At 41.5% G+C, this 26,763-nt stretch overlaps 1 protein-coding gene across 1 annotated transcript in view; it reads left to right on the top strand.

Annotated features, from left to right (window-relative positions):
• The window catches only part of LOC126161933 (U3 small nucleolar ribonucleoprotein protein IMP3), an 85,448-nt gene that overhangs the window by 7,271 nt on the left and 51,414 nt on the right, over nt 1-26,763 (top strand). Inside the window, exons 2-3 of the mRNA XM_049918107.1 lie at nt 17,846-17,953; nt 24,104-24,310. Coding sequence (XP_049774064.1) covers nt 17,846-17,953; nt 24,104-24,310 — 315 coding nt within the window. The remainder of the gene's footprint in view (nt 1-17,845; nt 17,954-24,103; nt 24,311-26,763) is intronic.

The raw sequence follows: 26,763 nt of genomic DNA, 5'->3' as shown, positions 1-26,763 counted from the left end.
GGTGGCTATCTTTCATTTGTTCCCTCCTCCCCATTCCCCATTATGACTTTTCTCCAATGGAACACTTGTGGAAATTATATCCAACAAGGATGAGTTACAGCTGCTCTTGGACTCGGAGCATCTGCTTATTTTCTGCCCCCAGGAAACAAAATTGCCTCCTCACAACCGCTTTGACCTCTTGTGTTTCCTCCCAGTCCACTTTGACGTTCTCCCTGAGGACGGCATTCCGTCTCATGGGGGAATCGTGCTGCTCTTATGGGATGATGTCGATAGCCAAAATATCTCATTGAACAACCACCTGGAAGCTGTTGCAGTCCACATTTTTTCTTCCTTGTTTCACCTTTTCTCTTTGTAGGGTCTACACCCCTCCATCGTTCGCTACCACCAGGGCAGACTTACTCCAGTTTATTGGTTAGCTCCCTCACCTCTTTTTGCTGCTCGGCAATTTTAATGCCCATCATCCCCTTTGGGGCTCTTTGAGAACCTGTCTGAGAGGTTCCCTCTTGGCCAACCTTCTCAGTCAACTCAACCTCATCTGTCTTAACACTAGAGCACCCACTTTCCTTTCCAACTCCACGCACATCTATTCCCATTTGGACCTCTAGGCCTGCACTGCCCAGCTTGCCCATCGTCTCAAGTGGTCCATTCTCTCTGACACATACTTGAGTGACCATTTCCCATGCGCTATCCATTTGCTAATTCCTACCCCATTTGCATGTAAAGCCAATTGGCAGCTTTTTAAGGCTGACTGCTAACTTTGTTCCTCCTGGAACCTTCGACGAACAGTATTTCCCCAGTTGGCCAGGTAGAGCATCATATGAATTTTATCCTTACCGCTGCCGAACATTCCATACCTCGCACTTCGTATGTACCACAGCTTGTTGTGGTTCCCAAGTGGACTGAGGCATGCCATGATGCGGATTGTATATGGGGATGTGCTATCCGCGTTTTTAACGAATGTCCTACAATGGCAAATTGTATTTGTTATAAACAGTGTTTTGCGCAGTGTCGTCACATTCTTCAGGAGAGCAAAAGAACCAGCTGGGTTTCATTTACTAGTTTTATTAACAGTTCCACTCCCTCTTCTGTCATGTGGGGCAACTTTCATCAGCTCTCTGGGACCAAGCTCCATTCTCTGATTTCTGGACTGACCATAGTAGATGATGTCATTGTGGACACTGTTGCTATCTCAAATACCTTGGGCCACTGTTTTGCGGAGATCTCGAGCTGCACCTACTATCACCCCACCTTCCTCCTTTAGAAACGAGCGAAGGAGGCTCGGGTAATATCCTTCTCCTCTGAGTCATAACTGCTACAATGCTGTCTGTCTTTACCATGAAGCAGTTGGACCATGCTCTAACTTCATCTCGATCTTCTGCCCCAGGGCTGGACAGTGATAACATTCAGATGTTGCAGCACCTTCCTCTTGCAGGCTAGTATTTTTCTCCTTCATACGTACAGTCGCATTTTGGCAGATGGCTCATTTCCCAGATACTTGCATGAAGCCATTGTCATACCCATACCTAAGCCAGGTAAGGATAATCTTCAAGCTACCACCTCCTTTCTCTCATCATCTGTATTTGCAAGGTGATTTTATTTTATTTATTTTACATGGCCGTAAGACCAAATTGAGGATCAAATCTCCATGGCCGTCGAATAAGTCAGTACATGAAATTATAACAGAAAAGTAATAACAGATAAAATAGAATGTTTGTGAATCCTAAAAAGACATCAAGCTATAAGTTTATGTAAACTCAATCAACAATATACCACAGGAATCACCTTAATTTTTCAAGGAACTCCTTGACAGAATAGGAGTGACCCATGAGAAAACTCTTCAGTTCGGATTTAAAAGTGCTTGGATTACTGTTAAGATTTTTGAATTCTTGTAGTCACTTACTGAAAATGGATGCAGTAGAATACAGCACCAAGAGGTTCGCAAACCTACACCACTTATTGTTCGAACCACCTGTTTCTGAGCCAAAAATACCCTTTGAGAATGGGAAGAGTTACCCAGAATATAATACCATACTCCATAGAAGAATGAAAATAGCAAAGATTACTTTTCATGTCAAACTGTCACTTACTTCAGATACTTTTCTAATAGTAAAAATGGTAGCATTAAGTCTTTGAACAAGATCCTGGACACGGGCCTTCCACAACAGTTTATCATCTGCCTGAACACCTAGAAATTTGAACTGTACAGTCACACTAATCACATTCCCACTCTGGGGGGGGGGGGGGGGGGGAGACAGGTTTTGTTGAATTGTGTGTTAGAAACTGTAAAACTGGGTCTTTCTGTGATTTAGCTTGAGCTCATTTTCTGCAAGCCATTAACTTATGTTTTGAACTGCCCTATTTGAAATAGTGCCAACATTGCACACAACATCCTTTAGATTAAATTAGATTCAGTTTTTGTTCCATAGACCCAAAAAATGAGATAATTCTCGTGGGTGTGGAACATGTCAGAAAGTATAACATAAAACATTTGAATGTAATACTTACTACTTTGATCATTTGTCAGGAGATAGCTGAAATAGGTGAATACAGTGTGGTAAACTGGAACAGCTAGTATGTACAGAATTAACACACTGTCGGAATGAAACATTGTTATGCACTATAAACAAATTTATCACACCTAATCTTGACTGTTGTGACCAAGTGCTGTCAAAACTGAAATCTAACAGACATTTTTCCTTAAGCTGGCTTAACAGTCTCTGTTACGATATTCATCTATAGAGTAGAAGGAGCTGCCTATCAAAAAGTCTTTCAAACTCTGTGCTTTATCTGAAACCAAGTTTTTAATGGTTGCTGGCAATTTATTGAAAATGTGTGTTCCTGAATATTGAGCCCCTTTTTGGACCAAGGTAAGTGATTTTAGGTCTTTATGTAGAGCATTCTTATTCTTAGTATTGATATTATGCATTGAGCTATTCGTTGGAAATACTTGCAACAAATTTCATTAAGAAATAAATGTGCTGTGGTTAGAATACAAAGTCCCTTGAACAGGTTTCTACATGATTATCTTGAATTTACACCACAGACGATTCTCATGACACACTTTTGCACCCTAAAAACTTTTGCTCAGTTTGATGAGTTCCCTCAGAATATGATCCCTTATGACATAATAGAATGAAAATAAGCAAAGTATGCAAGTTTATATATATGATGATGTGACTTACCAAGTGAAAGTGCTGGCAGGTCGACAGACACACAAACGAACACAAACATACACACAAAATTCAAGCTTTCGCAACAAACTGTTGCCTCATCAGGAAAGAGGGAAGGAGAGGGAAAGACGAAAGGATGTGGGTCTTAAGGGAGAGGGTAAGGAGTCATTCCAGTCCCGGGAGGAAAGACTTACCTTAGGGGGAAAAAAGGACGGGTACACACTCGTACACACACACATATCCATCCACACATATACAGACACAAGCATATATATATATATATATATATATATATATATATATATATATATATATATATATATATATATATGGATATAATAGAGGGAAACATTCCACGTGGGAAAAATATATGTAAAAAGAAAGATGATGAGACTTACCAAACAAAAGCGCTGGCAGGTCGATAGATACACAAACATACACACAAAATTCTAGCTTTCGCAACCAACGGTTGCCTCGTCAGGAAAGAGGGAAGGAGAGGGAAAGACAAAAAGATATGGGTTTTAAGGGAGAGGGTAAGGAGTCATTCCAATCCCGGGAGCGGAAAGACTTACCTTGGGGAAAAAAGGACAGGTATACACTCGCGCACACACACACACATATCCATCCACACATACACAGGCACAAGCAGACATTTGTAAAGGCAAAGAGTTTGGGCAGAGATGTCAGTCGGGACGGAAGTACAGAGGCAAAGATGATGTTGAAAGACAGGTGAGGTATGAGCGGCGGCAGATTGAAATTAGAAATTAGCGGAGATTGAGGCCTGGCGGATAGCGAGAAGAGAGGATATGCTGAAGGGCAAGTTCCCATCTCCGGAGTTCTGACAGGTTGCTGTTAGTGGGAAGTATCCAGATAACCCGGACGGTGTAACACTGTGCCAAGATGTGCTGGCCGTGCACCAAGGCATGTTTAGCCACAGGGTGATCCTCATTACCAACAAACACTGTCTGCCTGTGTCCACTCATGCGAATGGACAGTTTGTTGCTGGTCATTCCCACATAGAACGCTTCACAGTGTAGGCAGGTCAGTTGGTAAATCACGTGGGTGCTTTCACACGTGGCTCTGCCTTTGATCGTGTACACCTTCCGGGTTACAGGACTGGAATAGGTGGTGGTGGGAGGGTGCATGGGACAGGTTTTACACCGGGGGCGGTTACAGGGGTAGGAGCCAGAGGGTAGGGAAGGTGGTTTGGGGATTTCATAGGGATGAACTAAGAGGTTATGAAGGTTAGGTGGACGGCGGAAAGACACTCTTGGTGGAGTGGGGAGGATTTCATGAAGGATGGATCTCATTTCAGGGCAGGATTTGAGGAAGTCGTATCCCTGCTGGAGAGCGACATTCAGAATCTGATCCAGTCCCGGAAAGTATCCTGTCACAAGTGGGGCACTTTTGGGGTTCTTCTGTGGAAGGTTCCGGGTTTGAGGAGATGAGGAAGTGGCTCTGGTTATTTGCTTCTGTACCAGGTCGGGAGGGTAGTTACGGGATGCAAAAGCTGTTTTCAGGTTGTTGGTGTAATGGTTCAAGGATTCTGGACTGGAGCAGATTCGTTTGCCACGAAGACCTAGGCTGTAGGGAAGGGACCGTTTGATGTGGAATGGGTGGCAGCTGTCATAATGGAGGTACTGTTGCTTGTTGGTGGGTTTGATGTGGACGGACGTGTGAAGCTGGCCATTGGACAGGTGGAGGTCAACGTCAAGGAAGTCAAGGTAAGTCTTTCCGCTCCCGGGATTGGAATGACTCCTTACCCTCTCCCTTAAAACCCATATCCTTTTGTCTTTCCTTCTCCTTCCCTCTTTCCTGACGAGGCAACCGTTGGTTGCGAAAGCTAGAATTTTGTGTGTATGTTTGTGTTTGTTTGTGTGTCTATCGACCTGCCAGCGCTTTTGTTTGGTAAGTCTCATCATCTTTCTTTTTAAATATATATATATATATATATATATATATATATATATATATATAAAACCCACATCCTTTCGTCTTTCCCTCTCCTTCCCTCTTTCCTGATGAAGCAGCCGTTGGTTGCGAAAGCTAGAATTTTGTGTGTATGTTTGTGTTTGTGTGTCTATCGACCTGCCAGCGCTTTTGTTTGGTAAGTCTCATCATCTTTCTTTTAGATATATTTTTCCCGCTTGAATTTTGTGTGTATGTTTGCGTTTGTTTGTGTGTCTATCGACCTGCCAGCACTTTCGTTTGGTAAGTCACATCATCTTTGTTTTTAGATATATTTTTCCCACGTGGAATGTTTCCCTCTATCTACACCAGCTGCTGAGTGGTCAGCGCAGTGGTCTGTGATGCCCAGGGGCCCAGGTTCAATTCTCGGCTGGGTCGATCCGCTGAGGGACTGGGTGTTGTGTTGTCGTCATTATCATTTCATCATCAGTGGAAGACAATGGGAAACCATCACTGGAATCACTTCCCTCGATGCTCATGCGGCTTACCTTTCTGACGAGGCTTCCGCCATGTTAAGACCTGCTGTAAGGCAGAACACAAAGTTTTTTTTTTAATACACCTGACATCATTCTCGCTGCAAATATGGACTTGTTATGATGCTTAAGCGATTCTGTGGAACACCTTTCCCAACTGAATTTGTTATCAAGTTGTAATCCCAAAACTTTAACACTTTCAACCTCTTTGGTCTGCATATCTTCATATGTTATACACACGCTGGAAGGAAATCTCGTACAGGTTCTGAACTGCAAACAGTGGGTCTTCTCAAAGTTTAATGACAGTGAATTAGGCTTAAACCACTTGTTGATGTCAGTGAAAATTTGATGAGCACCTATTTCTGAATCTGTACTTGACTTGCTACTTATTGCAATGTTTGTATCATCTACAAACCAAACAAAATTAGCATCTGGCAACATAACGGATTGGGGGTCATTAATGTGCACAAGAAAAAGCAATTGACCCAAGATGGAACCTTGAGGAACACCACATGTAATTAATTCCCAGTTAGATGAAGATTGACTGTTTACTGCACGGGTATTTCGTAAGGACACCCTTTGTTTTTTGTTAGATAGATAAGACTCAAACCATTTCGCAGCATTGCTAGTGACACCACAATATTCTAATTTACTTAAGAGGATGTTGTGGTTCACACAATCAAAGGCTTATGACAGCCCACACAGAATGCCAGTAGCCTCTAATTTATTATCTAATGAATTAAGTACATTCTCACTGTAAGTGAAAATAGCTTTCTGTATATCAGAAACCTTAAGAAATCCAAACTGTGACTTGGACAATATATTATTTGCAGTCAGATGCTTAAGGAGTCGCTTGAACATAACCTTTTCATTATTTTTTGAGAAAGCCAGCAAAAGTGAAAGTGGTCGATAATTTTATGGTATCTCTTTATCCCCCTTCTTGTAAAGAGGCTTAACTTCAGTATATTTTAGCCAGTCTGAAAATTTTCCACTGATAAGAGATTGATTACACAAATAACTTAAGTTAGAACTCAACTCACATGAGCACTCTTTGATTAACTTCATTGATATGTTATCAGGCCCACTGGAATACTTAGATTTCAAGGATTATATGATGGGTGCTACTTCTTTGGGAGACGTGAGTGACATTTTCATTTTACTGAAACTATTTTTAAAGACTGGTCTCAGATACTTTATTGCACTGTTCACCGAACCTGTTAACCCCATGCTGTCAGTAACAGAAATGAAGTATTTGTTTAAGAGGTTTGCAACACTACATGCGCTTGTTACCAAAGTCTCATTTATCTTTAGAGCTATCTGTTCCTATTCCTTTTTGGCCCCACATGTCTCTGTCTTCACTATATCCCATGCAGTTTTTATTTTATTGCCCGATGGAATTATCTTTTTCTCATAATAAAGCTGCTCCAAGTCCGCCGCTCGTGGTCTCGCGGTAGCGTTCTCGCTTCCCGAGCACGGGGTCCCGGGTTCGATTCTCGGCGGGGTCAGGGATTTTCACCTGCCTCGAGATGACTGGGTGTTTGTGTTGTCCTCATCATTTCATCATCATCCAGGAAAGTGGCGAAATTGGACTGAGCAAAGATTGGATAATTGTACGGGCGCTGATAACCACGCAGTTGAGCGCCCCACAAACCAAAAACATCACACCCAAAGCTGCTCCAATTTCTGGATTACTTGCTTCAATCTTTTGCCGTATTCTTTGTAATGCATTACTATTCTAACACCAGAGCTGTTCCTGTATAGTAGATACATTCTCCTTTTTGTCACACATTTATCTTTATTCCTTGTGTAATCCACAGATTATATTTTGACTTCTGTGTGATTTGAGTTACCTTTAGGGGAAACAGTTTTCAAAAGTGGAGGTAACTTTATTACTGAATGCTTTCTATTTTCCATTTGAGTCAGAAGTATTTCTGAATTTCCCAATTTTTTACTTATTTATTACCCTCCTGTACTCAGATTTAATAGATTTTTTATCCTGACAAGTTGCAGCATTTAACACAAGATGCTGCATGGCATGATTAGATAGCCCATTCACTATTGGTTTTGTGATATGACTTTTCCCCCTAAATTTGTCTACAAAGATGTTATCAATAGCAATCTCAGAGCATTTATGTATCCTAGTGGCAAAGTTCACAGTAGGAACTAAATTGAATGATAGTGTTATTGAGTGCAATAATTGTTCACTGAGAGAACTTTTCAATAAATTAACCTTAAAATCACCAGCAACCACTATTTCCTTGTTTTTAGCATGAGATGGGACAGCAGAGCTTCCAGATTTTTTATGAAGAGATTAAAATTTCCTGAAGGTGATCTGTATATACCTGCTATTATAAAGGACATATTATGAAATACTACTACTGTTGCACAAGCTTCTAAATGATGCTCTGAGCAAAATTTCTTAATATCAATATTCTTGGAATCAAAACGGTTACTGACAAATGTGGCAACTTCTCCTTTCTCCATATTTTCTCTACAGAAGTAAGAAGCTAACTTGAATCCTGTAACATTTAATATATCTATAACAGTGGTCACATGATGTTCAAAGAGGCAGATTATATCAACTGATTTGCTCAACTCTAATTCTTCAACACAAATAAGCAACTCATTAAGCTTACCTCTTAGTCCTTGGATATTCTGATGCAATAATGATAACCGATTTCTGCTCTGGCTGGATTACACCTGGATGAACCTAATTCTCCTGCCAATTTTTGAGTATCTAGTTTGCAGTCAGAGGCTCTCTGCATGAATTGTGTACATTAAAATTTGCTTTCTGGCTGCCTGTTTTATCAATGTGAATGTCATTTTCAGCCTGTCTCTGAACATCTTTCGTTTCTGTCCTCCCTACCCTAAAAAAAAAAATTGCTGATCTGTCACTTGTAACAACTGGTACTTTACCACTTGTGACAGCCGCCCCCCCCCCCCCCCTCCCTCCCAGGAGTTATTTGCTATTAGCCCAGACAGTTTTCCCTTCCCTTTCCTGTTGAGGTGAAGGCCATGCCAAGTATAGTTCCACCTGCCGATAGAGTCGACAGGTACCTTTACCACCAAGCTAGTGTCATCAGCAAATAGAAATAACTAGAATCACCTGTAATACTAGAAGGCATATTGTTTATATAAATAAAGAGCAAGAGTGGCCCCAGCACTGATCCCTGGGGCACCACCCTATTTAACCGTGCCCCATTGGACCCCACGTCATAGCCATTCTCAGTACTGTGGAGAATGGCCTTTTTGCTGTCTGTTCTAGTAGGAGGTGAACCAATTGTGAGTTACTCCCTGTATTCCAACTTCTGGAGTAATATTTTGTGATTAACACAATCAAATGCTTTAGTTAAATAAAAAAGAAGCCTTTTGAAATCTTTTGTTTAATCCATTCAGTACCTCACAGAGAAAAGAAAATACAGCATTTTTAGTTGTTAAACTACCTCCAAACCTAACTGTACCTTTGACAGCAAAGTAAGTGAAATGAAATGATCAGTTATCCTTATATACACAACCTTTTCAATAATTTAGCAAGCAATGATGGCATAGAAATAGGTCTAAAATTGTCTACATTATCCCTTTCTCCCTTTTTATAAAGTGACTTTACTACTGTGTTCTTTAATCATTCAGGAGACTGACCATTCTTAAAGAAAAAATTACAAATATGGCTAAGTACAGGGCTGACATGTGCAGCACAATACTTAAGTATTCTGCTAGGTACCTCATCATATCAATGCGAGTTCTTAGTTTTCAGAGATTTAATTATTGACTCAATCTCTCCCTTGTCAGTATCACAGAGTAGCAATCCAGATATCTATCTCGGAAAACCTTGATAACAGCTTCCACTCTTGCCGGCATACGTTCAATCAGGTGTTGGTAAGCTTCTTGGGGAATGGCAGTCCATTCTTCACGGAGTATGCACTGAGGAGAGGTATCGATGTCGGTCGGTGAGGCCTTGCACAAGTCGGCATTCCGAAACATCTCAAAGGTGTTCTATAGGATTCAGGTCAGGACTCTATGCAGGCCAGTCCATTACAAGGATGTTATTGTCGTGTAACCACTCCGCATTATGAAAAGGTTTTCAATCATGTTGAAAGATGCAATCGCCATCCTCGAATTTCTCTTCAACAGTGGGAAGTGAGAAGGTGCTTAAAACATCAGTGTAGGACTGTGGTGTGATGGTGCCACACAAAACAACAAGGGGTCCTAGCCCTCTCCATGAAAAACTTCACCACACCTTAACACCTTCATCTCCAAATTTTACTGTTGGCACTACACACGCTGGCAAATGTTGTTCACTGGGCATTCACCATACCCACACCCTGCCATCGGATTGCCACATTGTGTACCGTGATTCGTCATTCCACACAAATGTTTTTCCACTGTTCAATTGTCCAATGTTTACACACCTTACACCAAGCGAGTCATTTGGCATTTAGTGGCGTGATGTGTGGCTTATAAGCAGTCGCTTGACCATGAAACCCAAGTTTTCTCACCTCCAGCCCAACTGTCATAATACTTGCAGTGGATCCTGATGCAGTTTGGAATTCCTGTGTGATGGTTTGGATAGATGTCTGCCTATTACACATTACGACCCTCTTAAACTGTTGGCAGTCTGTCAGTCAACAGACTAGGTTGGCCTGTACGCTATTGTGCTGTATGTGTCCCTTCACGTTTCCACTTCACTATCACATCAGAAACAGTGGACCTAGGGATGTTTAGGAGTGTGGAAATCTCACATACAGACATATGACGCAAGTGACACCCAATCACCTGACCACGTTTGAAGTCTGTGAGTTCCGCGGAGTACTCCATTCTGCTCTCTTATGGTGTCTAATGTCTACTGAGGTTGCTGATATGGAGTACCTGGCAGTAGGGGGCAGCACAATGCACCTAATATGAGAAATGTATGTTTCTGGGGTTGTCCTGTTACTTTTGATCACATAGTTTAGATCTGACTTTTCAGTAACAGAAACATTTTTATTATCTATTGACTTAATATCCTCAATCTTGTGCTGCTGATCAGACACTTCCTTCAAGACTGTCCATATGGCTTTAATTTTATCGTGTGAATTAGCTTTTATATTTGTGTACCACACACTCTTTGCCTTCTTATTACTTTTTAAGCACCTTACAGTACTGTTTGTAACGAGCTAGTGTAGCTCAGTTGACTACTTCTAGCATTTCGAAATAATCCCCACTTTCTTGTACATAATGTCCTATCCCACTAGTCAGCCACCCTGACTGCCTTTAACTGATAGTATCCTGTTTTGAACATTTTAGTGGAAAGCAGCTTTCAAAGAGCCTGAGAAATATGTTAAGGAAAGCATTATACAGGGTGATTCAAAAAGAATACCACAACTTTAAAAATGTGTATTTAATGAAAGAAACATAATATAACCTTCTGTTATACATCATTACAAAGAGTATTTAAAAAGGTTTTTTTTTTCACTCAAAAACAAGTTCAGAGATGTTCAATATGGCCCCCTCCAGACACTCGAGCAATATCAACCCGATACTCCAACGCGTTCCACACTCTCTGTAGCATATCAGGCGTAACAGTTTGGATAGCTGCTGTTATTTCTCGTTTCAAATCATCAATGGTGGCTGGGAGAGGTGGCCGAAACACCATATCCTTAACATACCCCCATAAGAAAAAATCGCAGGGGGTAAGATCAGGGCTTCTTGGAGGCCAGTGATGAAGTGCTCTGTCACGGGCTGCCTGGCGGCCGATCCATCGCCTCGGGTAGTTAACGTTCAGGTAGTTACGGACAGATAAGTGCCAATGTGGTGGTGCTCCATCCTGCTGAAATATGAATTGTTGTGCTTCTTGTTCGAGCTGAGGGAACAGCCAATTCTCTAACATCTCCAGATACTGTAGTCCAGTTACAGTAGCACCTTCGAAGAAAAAGGGACCAAACACTTTATTGGCTGAAATGGCACAGAAAACGTTCACCTTAGGCGAGTCACGTTCATACTGAGTTGTTTCCCGCGGATTCTCAGTGCCCCATATACAGACATTGTGACGGTTGACTTTCCCGTTAGTGTGGAAAGTTGCTTCATCACTAAACACAATCTTTGAAACAAAAGATTCATCTATTTCCATTTGAGCAAGGATAAAATCACAGAAATCGATTCTTTTAATCTTATCAGCTGCAGACAGTGCTGGAAACAATTTCAGACGATAAGGTTTCATAACTAACCTTTTTCGTAGGACTCTCCATACAGTTGATTGTGGAATTTGCAGCTCTCTACTAGCTCTGCGAGTCGATTTTCCTGGGCTGCGAACAAATGCTTGCTGGATGCGTGCTACATTTTCATCACTCGTTCTCGGCCGTCCAGAACTTTTCCCTTTGCACAAACACCCATTCTCTGTAAACTGTTTATACCAACGTTTAATACACCACCTATCAGGAGGTTTTTACACCATACTTTGTTCGAAATGCATGCTGAACAACTGTCGTCGATTCACTTCTGCCGTACTCAATAACACAAAAAGCTTTGGGGGACTGATGACCTTCGCTGTTTAGTCCCCCTTAAACATCCCAACAACAACAACAACAACAACACAAAAAGCTTTCTGTTGAGCGGTTGCCATCTTAGCATCAACTGACGCTGACGTCTAGTCAACAGCGCCTCAAGCGAACAAATGTACAACTAAATGAAACTTTATAGCTCCCTTAATTCGCCAACAGTTAGTGCTTAGCTCTGCCTTTTGTCGTTGCAGAGTTTTAAATTCCTAAAGTTGTGGTATTCTTTTTGAATCACCCTGTATTTGTCACCAATGTAATCAACACTATGAACATCCTGCCGGTCTTTCAAAGAGCTTGAGAAATATGTTAAGGAAAACATTATATTTGTCACTGATGTTATCAGCACTATGAACATCCTGCCGGTCTTGTTCCATTAACGAGCTTTAAAAAATTCTCTATTGCCATTGGAATAGCTTGTCTACATAGTTTATAATTATATAACAATTGTTTGAGTACAAAAAGCCATTCACTCTTCTACTAACATAATGGCCACCTAGTAATGAACTAACATAATGGCCACCTAGTAATGAAGAATGAATAAAAATATTGTCTATAATTGTGCTACAGTTCCTGTGCACCCTGGTTGGAAAAAAAATACATTCTGCGTCAGATCATGTGAATTTAGGAGATCTTCCAACATCCTTTTTCTTGCAAAATCACATACAAAATTAATATTGAGATCACCACATAAAACTTAATTTTTGGTGCTTCCTAAAAAGTGAACTAAGAACCCTCTAGCTTCAGCAGTAAGGTTTTGAAGTCAGAATTAGGTGACCTATAAACAACAACAATTAGAAATTTAGTTTACATAACTGCCCCAGCACAGCATACAAATACTTGTTCAGTGTAGTGCTTAGATAAATCTATGGACTCAAATGGAATACTGTATTTTACGTACTCGGCTAATCACCCATTCCGCAAAAAACTCCTTGAATAACAGCCACTTAATTTTTATCCCGGTAAAGCAAGTATCTGAATTGTCACATTATTTAAGTGGTGCTCTGATATAACAATAATGTCAGCATTAATGTTTATAAGCAGTTCACTAACTTTATCTCTAATACCTCTTATATTTTGATAGCATATGCTAATTCCCTCACTATTTGGATTATTGACCTTCTTTGAAGGTGGCTCCTTTGGTAGAGAGACTTCCACAAAGCAGTGATACCTGTCAGCTGACTTCCATCTAAAAAAGTTGCAGCTCTAACACTACTACTACAGGAATTTTCCTGAGCCCACCACCATGCTGTGCCACCCATCTTATGCACTCTTTCTCGATGACTCCTTTGACGACCAGTATGCGTGTGCCCTTCTTCTCTGTTACCTCCCAGAGTTCGCTTTCAGTTACTGCTCTTGCAGCTTAACTTCATGCTACCTGCCACATTCCTGATGGGTGTGAACCCTTCAGCACCTTGACTTTGTGCGGTGGCCCATGTTCGTCTTGGACTTCGTTCACTTTTCGAGGACACTACTCCATATTTCGTCTTTCGTTGTAAGTTTCTCAACCATCGCACACAACTTAGCGATGGCACTTTCGTGTATCCTGATGACTTAAAGACTGACTATGGTGTTGGGTGTGACCTTCATCTTTGACAATGACCATTTTTAGTATTGGCTTCCAGAACACTACTCGTTTCTCACAGCAGAACGCTGCGCCCCCTTATTAGGCCATCCAGTTCATCCAGCAACATAGGCTTTTTAATTGTCACACATGCTCTGATTGTCTCAGGGCTCTTCAGCGCCTCTGTATGATGTACACAGTTCATCCCTTAGTGCTACAGATCCTAGGAAGCTTCCACTTGCTTGTTGTTGAGGGAACCACTATGATGATCATCTTGGTTCCCAGTCATGTCGGTCTGACAGGAAATAAGGCTGCTGATGCTGCTGCCGCTGCCAAGGCTGCAGTCATCCTGCCTTGGCCTTGTAACTCTTCCATTCCTTTGGATGATCTCCATGTTGCCATCTGTCGGCTGATGGTTTTACTTTGGCATCACCTCTGGGCTTCTCTGTACAGGAACAATCTCCAGGGAATTAAACTTATCCCAGTGACTTTGTCCGACCTCCTCTGCCCCCCCCCCCCCCTCCCCTGTAATGAGCAGATCATTTTAGCTAGGTTGTGAATTGGGCAGTGTCTTTTTAGCCATCTCCATTTGTTAAGTGGTGATCACTCACCACTTCGTGCTCATTGTCATCAAAAATTGACGTTCTCCTTTTCCTGGTTGAATGCCCTTTTCTTAACCGCTTATATTTCAGTGTATATTTACCATCTGAGTTATCAGCTATTTTAGCAAACGATGTGTGGGCTGTTGACCAAGTTTTATTTTCTGTCCATCGTACCAATATGGCAAAGGATATTTAATCTATGATTGAGGATCTCTGCTGTCTATACTGTGTATTTTGTGGACCTTTCTCTGAGGGGAAGTTCTTGTTTTTAGCTCTCTTTCCTTCTGTCAGTTGGGCTTAACATGTAATCACTTTTAACTTCTTTTACTTGTGAATGTTCTGTGATAACGACATGGGCATTTATAACCTCAGTTGTTTCTGCACCCTAAAAAAATAAAAAAGTAAAATAAAAACATCCAGCCGCATTGTGTGCGATGTGCAGACAGTGGCCAACTGCCCTCCTCATGCAGGCCTCATGCAATGCACTGCACTGCCTGCCTATCTCGTCCGCTGCTCTACATCACAGTTCCGCCGCCAACGGCTTCCCTCCTCAACTATCTACCTCCTCGACATCTGCTCATCAGCCCACACCCTATCCTGTTCCACTGCAGCAAGTTGCTGCAGGCAGATTCCCCAAACTCCCCCAGCTGCAGAAATAGAACCCAAATCATGGTTTACCTTGGTGGACAACATCTTGGACATTCGGGTAATAATCACTGACAACACTTGTTTTGTTTGTCTTTATCAGCCATCTCCTCGATCATACAGACCGTAGTAGTGAGTTACTTCTGAACTCACGTAAATATATCACTGCGAAGTCTCTCATCATTGAGCACCTATCCCACTGTCCGTCAGAGGTGAAACATGCCTGGGATTACCTTGCCAGCATAGCAAGGTTGGTCGTCATGCTCAAGGACAATTCAAAATACTGAAAGGGCATTTCTGGCAAGTACACCTGAATCTTGTGGGTCTTCTCTCCCCTCCAGAAGGTTTTAGGTACATACTATCAGTCATCAATCATGCCAGATTATGGGTGGAGGCTGTTCCCCACCCAGATATATCTGCTGATTCAGCCACACGAGTCTTTGTCACTTCCTGGCTCCACTGCTTTGTTGCCCCTGTTTTATCACCACTGGTCAATGGAGACAATCAAAGTAAATCCTCTTTACCAGATTATGTGCCCTGTGCAATGTTAACAAATTCTACACCACTGCTTGCCACACCCAGAGAATGGACTGGTCAAGCATTGCCGCTGCACACTTAAAGCGGCCCTCGTGTGTCACTCTGGCTCCAGGTCAGAGTCCTTTCTGTGGGTGTTACTGTGTCTGTACACCCTTTAAAGATGAAGAAACTCGTCCCTAACCAAGATGTATATGGCTAGCCTGTGATACCCCCTACCGAATTGGTTGAAGACTTTGTCCTCGCCTCCCCTGCTTAGCTCCCTGCCTTAGTCAAGTGTGTCCATGCTTGCACATTGCTGACATCTGCACTCTGCCTCCGCATGCTCACAACATACTATGAAGGTTATTACACAAAGACCTACAAAACTGCAAGTTCATTATGTTCTGAGATGATACAGTCCGGGCAGTAGTGCAACCTCCTTACATCAGCTACCAAAGAGTGCTTCAGTGCACGAATAACACTTTAGACATTTACCTCAATGGGAAATAACAGACTGTCGCTTAACCGAGTTAAACCCACTTGGACCCTTTATGAGGACTGTCTGTCGATATCTGATTCTGAGATGTCATCCACGGACATGTCTTCCTCTGTATGCCCTGACCAGTTGTCTTCCGAGTTCACTTCTCCCTGTGTATCTGCCAAAGCCAGTGCTCTGGGTGATGACTCCCTGCTGGATGACATGCCCTCTTCCTGTGTGACCTCTATACCGTCATCACCTTACTCTTCTCCCACAGTTGTCATCTTCGTGGTTGCCATATCTGCATTTTTGCATCGAGGATCTCTCTCTCTCTCTCTCTCTCTCTCTCTCTCTCTCTCTCTCTCTCTCGTGAACTCAAAGACAGCACCCTCTCTGTATTCCATGCTCTCCCATGTATCCTAGACAATTAACCTACAGTCCGCTTCACTCTTCTCCACTCCTCCCTGCTTCTGCATGATGCTGACAAGGACAACACTATGGCTTCTGTCGACAACAACGGTCACCTCTCAATCACTGTCCTTATCATCGCACACCCTACCTCTACAGCACGGGACCCAACAATTCCTCCTCTTTTGAACGGGCTGATCTCTGCATTCACCTCATTGGCTAAGGACACGGTCTCCGGAATCCATGGCTTCACACCGCTTCTGGCCTCGAAAAACGATCCACTCAGTCTCTGTCACTGGCTTGCCACGACATCACTGGTCACTCAATCTTGCACCCCGCCTTGCCCGAAGCCGACCGGCAGCCAATCCACCCCAGTGACTGCCTTCATTTTTTTCCCCGTGCTCCACATTGTTCTGTGGCACCTACCGCTAGCAGTTTGACTAGAGTCTGCCTAAACTGCTGTGAAGCTCAGTGATATTATCTTTGACTCAGTCTGTTTTCTATCACCATTATGATAGATAATGAATTACGATGATTTTGTATCAGTGTGTTATAATAAAATACATTTTGTTACATTAAGTGGCCACAGGTCACTGTATTCACCAAGTACAGTGCATCATTCCCACAAATTGTTAACTACAAAGTAAACTTTACATATTATTATTGTTGTTGTTGTTGTTGTTGTTGTTGTTGTTGTTTTCCCACTGGTAGAACACTAAGTGCATAGTACTTTTCATAAATTAGCTGCATGCTTTTAATATCTTGCCTTTCTTTTAAACCTGAAGTTTGTCTGAAAGGTAAGGTTCTGCTCTTCTAATATAAAGTGCAATCTTATTGCCCTGCATCCTCATCTACTGAAGTGCTGACTTTGACTGTATTACTTCAAATAATTTTGTAACTTTGATAATTTTGTCATGACAGTAAAATTTAACTTTTGTAGATTCAAAAAACTAAGACATAAATGTAGTTGCAGTTAAAATTTTTAATAATCTCAGTGTAAGTTTCACTCGGAATCACTCATGAACAAACAAGATTGGTAGGCTCCTAGCAAGCAATTCCTCATCAGTTTTCCTGCGGTCTTGTACACCAATGGGATTATGTACCAAATTAAGTAGAAAAAAATTGAGAGGAGTGAAATTCAGTGATTGAGCTAGGTACAGAGAGGAACTACCTACTTCCTGTATGCATCTACAAAATGTGTTTTTCAGCTGAAAGTAAACTTCAGCATTGAATGATGCAGATGCTGTAGGATGACGCCAACCTAAGATACAGCTACCAAAAATTTGGGCAGTACACCGGATGGAACTCCAGTTATTGTTGTCTTTCAATTTTGCCTGGGCTGTATCAGTATTTCTGTATTAAATCAATAGGCTATCCCTCTGAGGCTAGTGTGTTTTGTCAATAATAGTCATTAGTGTTGAACAAAAATGATATTATTTGTGTAAATGAATTTGTTTATACCTTCTTATCTTTTTCTTTTTTCTGTTTCAGATACAATAAGCTTTCAAGAGAAATAAGAGAACTTGCTCGGAAGGTAAAAGAGTTGGATCCGAAGGATCCATTTCGTGTGGAAACAAGTGCCCAGCTACTTGAAAAATTGTTAGTATTTGCCAAACATAGTCATATTTTATAGGCATATTTATTGCTGTTGGAGTGAAGACTACTGTGTACGGCTCCCCAAAGATTGTTTGAGTAGATTATTACTGTAATTTGAAGTAAATATTTTGGTAGTTTACTGGGAATTTATTTTCAGCTATTACAATTTTTTGCATCAAGGATACCAGAAGCATGTATTCTGGATGACATTGTAGGTGAGCTATGGGGTCTCCATTGCTGGTTATACAACTCGGCCACAAATTCTACTTGGTCCTCCTCTTATTGTTAGTCACCTTCGAGGATAACTTCCAAGTCTTTATCTGTAATGGAGAATGTCCATTCCTCTGACACAGGGGGAGACCACTTGTAATGGATCATGGATTTGAATTAACTTATGCACAAATGTTTGTCCTTGAAGGGAAGGGAGAATACACAGACATCCAAAGGTAATCAACACAATAAGCCGTGCTGCACAACGCTCTCACGCATTTGCTGTTTTTAAACACACAGTTAACAATGATTTGCAATTACAAGGGGGGATTGGAAAGTAAAACAATAATTTTTTTCTCCTCTGGTATTGCAGCGGGAATGTTGAAATTTCACGATGATATATAGTTTGAAGTTTGTGCTACAGAGGGTATTTTCTTGTCATGTGTGGCTCTAGTAAGAGAAGCCTGAACTACAAAACAAACATGGCCGACATGTTACTGTCGTCAACTAGGAAGAACAGCGCAAGATAGTTCAATATTCGTGAGCCAGAGGGCATAAACCAAGTGAAATTCACAGGGACATGCGTGGACCCCCCTGAGGGTCCGTGGGTAAGAATAGGCCCGAGGTATTCCTGACTGTCGTAAGAGGCGACTAAAAGGTGTTTCACATGTTTTGGTCTTTATGTGATGATTCCCTGCAAGATTTGACCTTCATTCTTCAAAATTTTCTCGAAGAGCGAGCCAATTGGGGAAGGGCACCTTACATGGTGCACCGTGTCCATCATGCATTGAGACCTTTAGCCTACTTCCTCATCGTAACAGTTCAGTCCTGCACATTCACCATCTCTTGGGTGAGGACACCTTCCTGGTTTTCCACCATGCACTATGCAGTGTCACTTTCTGTGTCGATGATGACCATGGTCTTCTTTGCACCTGATATCCAGAGCTTAAATATGGTCCAGGGTATCATATTTCACAGGGACCTTCTTTTGCAGTCTGATGATGAGCTGCGCACCAATTTAGAGTGGCAAGGTGTACATTTCGTCTGGCGTGTCCACTGGGGTCTGAGGGATAATCAGGTTGCCACCAGTGCCTTCATCTTGGCCTTCGAGGGTGATACATTGCCCGAGAAGGTCAAGGTGATGGTCTACCAATGCAATGTAAAGCCCTATATCCCTCCCCCGATGTGCTGCTTTAAGTGCTGGAAGTTCGGCCATATGTCTTCCCGCTGTACTTCCAGTGTCACATGTTGAGATTGCGGATGACCATCACATCCCAATACTCCATGTGCCCCACCTCCTATCTGTGTCAACTGCGGAGAGCACCATTCGCCTTGCTTGCCAGACTGCAGGATTTTCCAGAAAGAAAGGAAAATGAAGGAGTACAAGACCCAGGACTGACACCTACACTGAGGCTAAGAGAAAGTTTGAACGCCTGCATCCTGTACGTATGAAATCGTCTTATGCCGCTGCTACAACAGTTCTGGCACCATCAGCTCTGCCAACCCAGGTCACCTCTCAGAGTTGGAGGACTACACCTGCCCCTTTAATGGTGGTGGTGGTGGGGGGGGGGGCGGGGGAAACTTCCCTCCCTGTTGCTCCCACACCATCTATTTCGGGAGCAACCCCCCCCCCCCCCCCTCCCGAACCATTGGGGATGTCCGTCCCCACTTAGTAAGTTGTCCTCTGCCAGCTCTGCTGCATTGGCAACACCCGGTTACATCCTGCGCCGTGAAGACCCACCTCAGTGTCGGTATGGCGCCCAGTTAACAGTGGCTCATATTCTGGTGCACTGTCCCGTTTTGACTGCCCAGCGACGAAATCTTGGGTTACCGGACTTGTTGCCGCTCATTTTATCTGACAACACGTCATTGGCTGAATTAGTTTTACGTTTTATTCGTGAGGGTGGGTTTTATAGTCTGATCTAAGTTTTAGTGCATGTCCTTTGTCCCTTTGTGTCCTCCACCCTAGTGCTTTTAGGGTGGAGGTTTTAATGTGTTGCAGAGTGGCTGGGTTTTCCTTTTTTTTCTCGTGGTCGGCCAGCCACTATAATCTGTTTTCTTGTTTTACTCTCTTCTGTTTACAGCATCTCTGTTGTTTTCTTGTCCTCTTTTGTTCCTTTTAGTGTTTGTTGCCTTTCCTTCGTTCTTGTGGTTTTTCCTTTCTTTCCATTTTGTGTTTTATGTCTTGTTTGTTTTATTCTCACACTTGTAGCATTGTCTTATTAGGAACAAGGGACCGATTACCTCGTAGTTTGGTCCCTTCTCCCCTTTTTTAAACCAAACACCCAACGTGCGTGGAATGTAAGGGGATGACTGTATGGACCATAGCAATGTCTGCAGGTAGTGTACAGTCTTTCTAGATGGCCATACGAACCTTAATGATCACCATGCTCCGGGCGGCCAGTAATGGTTGCAGCCCCACAGAATATGAGAGCCATTGAGGCAACAGTTTTGAATGACTGGCATGTGCAGCTGTGAATATTACTGCAGCAGTTAAATATTTCTTATTGTGTAGTGTACGATACTGTTAATGGCACATTGAAATTTCATAATGTTAATGCTTGCAGGGCCACTAAGAACCTGACAGACAACCGCTTGCCCCCATATTGCTGTTCGTCTTCAAGAGTAAATTGCCAAATTTGGGTGCAAGGTGCTCCAGCATCCACCAGACAGTCCAGATCTTGCACTGTCGGATTTTAATCTGTTTTGTTGCATAAAGAAATTCATGGCTTGCCAGAGCTCTGCAACAGATGAGTCAGTGAAATCAGCAGTCTGCAAATGGCTGTACTCCAATCAAATGGACTTCTATGAATGGGGCATTACCAATTAAACTTATTGCTGATAAAATTATTGTGCATTACTTCCCAGTCTTCCATCATGTTTTGAAACTTTTCTTTTGGAAGTGTTTCTGTGAATATGTCTGTTAATTGATTTTTTATTCTGATATAGAAAACAAGAATGGAGAAATTATTATTTTCTCATGGAAGTTATGAAACCTAATGTTTGTGTGTTTAGTCTTTTGTGATGTCAATTGTTTTTCATTGACTGTAATGCACTGTGGTTGTCCACTAAAAGTTGAAATGATTACTCCATGTTTACAAAAACCTCCAGTAAGAACATACAAAGCCAAGTGATTTCAGCAGCCACATGAGATACTGCAACATACTCTGTCTTTTGTAGATATGACAACACATTTTTGCTTCTGAGGTAGCCAGGCAACAGGTTTGCTAGTCAATATACTGACATAGCCCTTTATTGAATGGCTAGTATTGATATCTCCAGTTGTTAAATTATTAAATTTGACTGACAGTTTCATTAATGAATGATTTATTCACAAGATATGAATTACACTGCCTGACAAAAAAAGAAAGCATCCAAAGACTTTGTCGGATGTCAGTGTAACTTTGTTCACACCCACAATGTTAACAGGTATGTAAATGATTTAGATTTGTGAATTGTAATTCTCTGTGACAGGTAGAATGGCCACCAGAGTGCATTAGTCTTGTTATCAAGTCTGGTAGGGTATATGGAGGATGTAAAAGGTGTCAGATGTTGAATGATCAGTGTGGATGACACGGAGGTTCCTTGTAGTCATGTGACAGCATTGATAGCAACTAAGAGAATTTGAAAGGGGCCTCTTTGTGGACTCTATTTGGCCAGCTGATCAAATCAGTCAATATCTAGATTTGTGGGTCATTCAGATGTGATGCTGGCCCAATGTTGGACTGCTTGGGAATACGAGGGTAGGCATACTCATTCTCAAAGTTCTGGTCAACCATTTCTGATCACCGCAAGGAACAATCAGCATTATTGTGCACCACAAATATTGTAGTCCTTTCACATTTGCACCTGCATCTGAGATCACATCTATGTGTTTCATCTGAGAACAAGTAATGGACTCCCTCTAACATTCTGTATCGTCCTGCACCATTGGACTAGGCAATAACTGTCCCATGCATAGGCTACCATTAAGATTCAACACATGTGGTTACTTGTGAATTGATACTGTGATTTGGAAGCATGGAATGCTAATTAATGGAATTGCAGTGTGTTCAACAATGAATTGCAGTACTGAATTAACCCAGACAACCATTATCAAACAGTGTGGTGGCGTCCTGGGTAAAGCTCCCATTCTTCCAATGCTTTGGGGAACCACTACCACGTTACTCCTGGCATCATGGTTTGAGGTGCCCTCGGGCATGACTTTAGACCACAGCTGGTGGTAATTGAGGAAACTTAGATGACATCGTGCATCCTGGTGTGTTGCTTCCCACGTGACAGTCTCATAGTACCATTTTTCAACAGAACAGTGCTTGTCTACACATGGCAAGAATCTCAGTAACCTGTCTGTGTGATGTCCAGGTACTCCTGTGCCCATAAAGATCCCCTGTTCTGTATCTGTTAGTGTGTGGGATCAGCTCGGTCATCAACTCATGTGATGTAACAGTTTATTCTACTTCTTCCTTGTTATCACATGAAAGATCTTCATGTGAAAATGTTATTTAGGTAGTTAGCATCTAGAGAATCTCTAATGTGCATGTTTCGTGTTGATTTGTGTGCAGAGATGGTGTAAGGAGCATGGGCACAGGACGTCGGGAAAGCACGATAGAGATTGAGTGTCTCTTGCATTGTCAACACTGGGAGAAAGGGGTGCTGCCTACAATGAAACGATTGAACTAAGCTGAAGAGAAATGTCAATCTCTTCTGTGATGTTATAAGTTTCATTTCGAAAATATTATTCTTATTGGTATGAGATCTGTTCACCCAATGTATGTAAATATTCCATAAAAGTTACAAAAAAAACAGTAGCAGTTCCTTAAAAGCAATTAGGTCATTTCATAGCTTGTAGGTCGTAAAGCTCTCTTCTAACTCCTCTGCAGATGGAAACGAAGTCACACAGCAAGAAATTGTGGCACTGCACAGCAGGTCCATAGCTACAAGAAACTACAGGAAAGTGGCTGTGAAAAGACAGACTTATAAAAGCACATAAAAACATCAAAGTGACAGATCATTAGTGAAGTTGTTGGTTCAGTTATAACACACAACTAGAGCCTTTTAACATTTCATTCCACCCCAGTTCCAGTATGCAGTATATCAAGGACCAGTTACTGGTTACGCACTTTTACTTGGGACCGGTGTGGAGGATGATGGGAACGAAAGTTTGTGAATAGCTCATAGCCTATTGGCTGCCGAGACAATTCCCACCTCCTTGCCCCAGAGCAGCCTACTTATAGCTTATAAAAGAAACAAACATGTAATGGATAAATGCATCACAGAAATGAATTGGAAGTTCATACATCTTTGCTTATTCTTGTAAATAATATTAATGATCACTACACACAACAGTACATATGGAACACTGTGTTCACAATAGCTACTTACTTATTGTTGCAGACAATATTCTTATGTAGCCTAATTAAAGCCATAGTGATGCAGATGGTTTGAAGTGCCCAGTGTCTCCAGCAAACAGTGTCACGCCATAACCAGAATCAAGTCCAAATCTGAAAGCAGCTTTGTCAGTGACGTAAGGCACTTAGCACTGAAAGCACATTTAATAAGAAGAACATCATCAGCCAGAACAGAACTCAACTCTTGGATGGAGAGTGTTGTTATTTTTACAAACAGCAAACATTGCAGAGTATGCAATCATTATGAACATACTAAATTTTGAGAACATTCCAGACGTGATAAAGACTAAATGACAAATAATTGTTTATGGTTGGGTTTGAGCTGTCAACCCACAGACAGCCAGGCAGCGGTTTTAACAGCTGTGCTGCATTGCAAGCACCACAACTCGCGCCAGTATGATTGTTGTTCATATGTGAATTAATTTTCAATTTTCACAAGTGGTGGAACCCTTTCAGCTTATCTATGCCTTATCGAAGGTTTAGAAATAATCATTGTGCTTTCAATTTATCGGTATAACTTTCTCTTTTTTATCAGGTATATGATGGGGCTCATTTCAACAAAGTGGGATCTGGGACTCTGTGATAAAGTAACTGCCTCAAGTTTTTGTCGTCGTCGTTTGCCTGTTGTTATGGTGAAGAACAAAATGTCTCAGAATATACGCATGGCAACTCAGTTTGTGGAACAAGGCCATGTAAGAGTTGGACCAGAAGTAGTAAAAGACCCTGCATTCCTTGTGACAAGGTAAAGATTGAATTTTTTGGAATTATTTCATGTTGTTTAACTTGCACTTGTTCTGCCATTGTTAGCTATATCACACAAAAAGTGTGCCTTTTCTTTCTTGTAGCACAAGCAAATATGAGGTCTGCTCTTTATGTGATATCTGTTATCATTTATAAACATAAGCTATCTTAATGTCATAAATGTGCTCAGTATGAGAGATCAGACTGTCACAGTGTTGAGTAACATTTTTCTTTTCCGTGGCATCTTTTTTATGTATGAGTTATTTGTGATTCTGCTTTATGGTTGGCATAAGTTGACAGAAAATCCACAAAGAAGAGAACAAATTCTGGTAGTTTTATTTTGAACAATAGCTTCAGCTTGCTGAAACAGCCCATTGGTGAGGAATCTCTTGCAGTTAAAGAATCAGGTACAATGTAGTAGACTTTTGATACTGTTCTGAGATGTAAAGCAACTAGAATATTGATAAAAGGAAGATTTGCTAGGTAACAACAATGAATGAGGTGTAGGTTTACATCTGGGGATTTTTGGTAGTGAGCACAAAAACATCAGCATATTCAAGCTGAGAGTATATGATAGAAGAGCTAGAGGAACTGCAAAAGGAAAGTGATTTTGTGAGAGACTGGTTGTCGTCTTTGTAGGGACTGCATGATGTCTGCTGTAACTGGAACACGATTTACAGTCATAAATGGACTATTAATGTCCACTTTGTCAACATCTTTATTTTGACAGAGAGGGAAGGCTAGTTAATGTGAGACAAATGAGGATGCTGACTGCTGACAAGACCCACATTTTGCTGATGCTGGTTAGGTTACACTATACATGGTGTGACGTGGTGCGCAGCTGAATGAGGTTGGGAATGAGATTGTTGTGCACTTACATTAAAACCTTTTTTTTTTTTTTTAAATATTATTATAAAGATAACCTTTTGCAAGCATTGATAGAGCAAATTGTGCTTGCACTCACACACATGTGTGCGTGCGCGCGCACGTGCACACACAAAAACACACACACACAAATGCACAGAAGCACTACTGGAAAGCAGCTGGCTACACATTTCCTACCAGATGCTTCGGTTGCTAACAGTTCCCAAGGTCACTATAACTGGGAGATCAAGTGACAGTCCTCATGTGGAAAAACTCACAGGCATTCCAAAGTAAACAGATGAGAAGGGGCTAGTGTGTTCTGTGAATGCTACATTTAGGATGAAGACAGTTGGGAGCTATGTCAGTTTGAGGAAGACTTTGTTGAAGGCAGAATTAGTTAGTTTCAGTTTTCTGGTTTTATTTCCAGGTTTTTGGTTGTCTGGTATTAATTGCCTTGTAGAACAATGAAGCTATTTTTGTCGATTTGCTAAAAAATTGGCTTTCATTAATCTTTTTAATCTTTTCTGCAGAAGCAGTCAAGTTTATTAGAAACACTATTGGCGTCAACCTTTTGCGGAATTTCAAGTGCACACTGTTATCTTCTGTGACATACGGCATTATGCCATATTAAAGAACTAAACATGAGATAATACAATGCTGGTACTTCAAGAAAATTTGCATTCTGAAAACCACACTGAAAAGTTTAATATCAGCTTGGGGCCTACTTCATTGTGAATTTAGATATATTAATGTGCTCTTTAAGTCAAATTATGCATTTTAGTATGGTTTACAAAATTCCGATGCTCTTGGAGTATCCTCTGATGTCCTGTTTCGTTTGTGACGTAATGTTAGATCTCTTAATGCCATATCTGTACGAAAGACAGGCTTCCTACGTCATCATAGCTGGCGCTCTCTGAGAACTGCTGAAACGAATTCTAACAGGTCGCGGGAAAATATTGCATTTGGTGGTTTGAAAAGCGTTACTTTCAAAGACATTTCATTTTATGCAACATTAGTTATGTTACATGTACGAACGTGCTTTGAATTTCGTAAATCTTGATTTGCAGTTAAAGCTTAACACTTTGAAGACCAGCCACTTAGAAGAATTTCGAGTCCAGAAGGCCAGACATTTATGCCATTACTTAAAATTTTACTGGCACATTTGTGTGATGTATCGAAGTGTAAAGCACGCAAGAAAGACAATATGTGAAAGCTTAGCGTTTCTTATAGCTACAGTATGTACATTAATTTAAACCATTAACACCGGCCTTGGTGGCCGAGCGGTTCTAGGCGCTTCAGTCCGGAACCGCGCGACTGCTACGGTCACAGGTTCGAATCCTGCCTCGGGCATGGATGTGTGTGATGTCCTTAGGTTAGTTAGGTTTAAGTAGTTCTAAGTTCTAGGGGACTGATGACTTCAGATGTTAAGTCCCATAGTTCTCAGAGCCATTTGAATCGTTTGAAACCATAACTTTTCCTGTTTGTGTGTACTCGCTACTTAACAATGTTGCTGTAGGCTGACAACATCACGTGTCCTATGCTCTGAATCACTAAATTTCTGAAAGACGAAAACCGAATTTCGGAAACTGT

The sequence above is a fragment of the Schistocerca cancellata genome, chromosome 2 (genome assembly GCF_023864275.1).
Source record: "Schistocerca cancellata isolate TAMUIC-IGC-003103 chromosome 2, iqSchCanc2.1, whole genome shotgun sequence".
NCBI lineage: Eukaryota > Metazoa > Arthropoda > Insecta > Orthoptera > Acrididae > Schistocerca > Schistocerca cancellata.
This window is presented reverse-complemented; position numbering and strand designations above follow the sequence as displayed.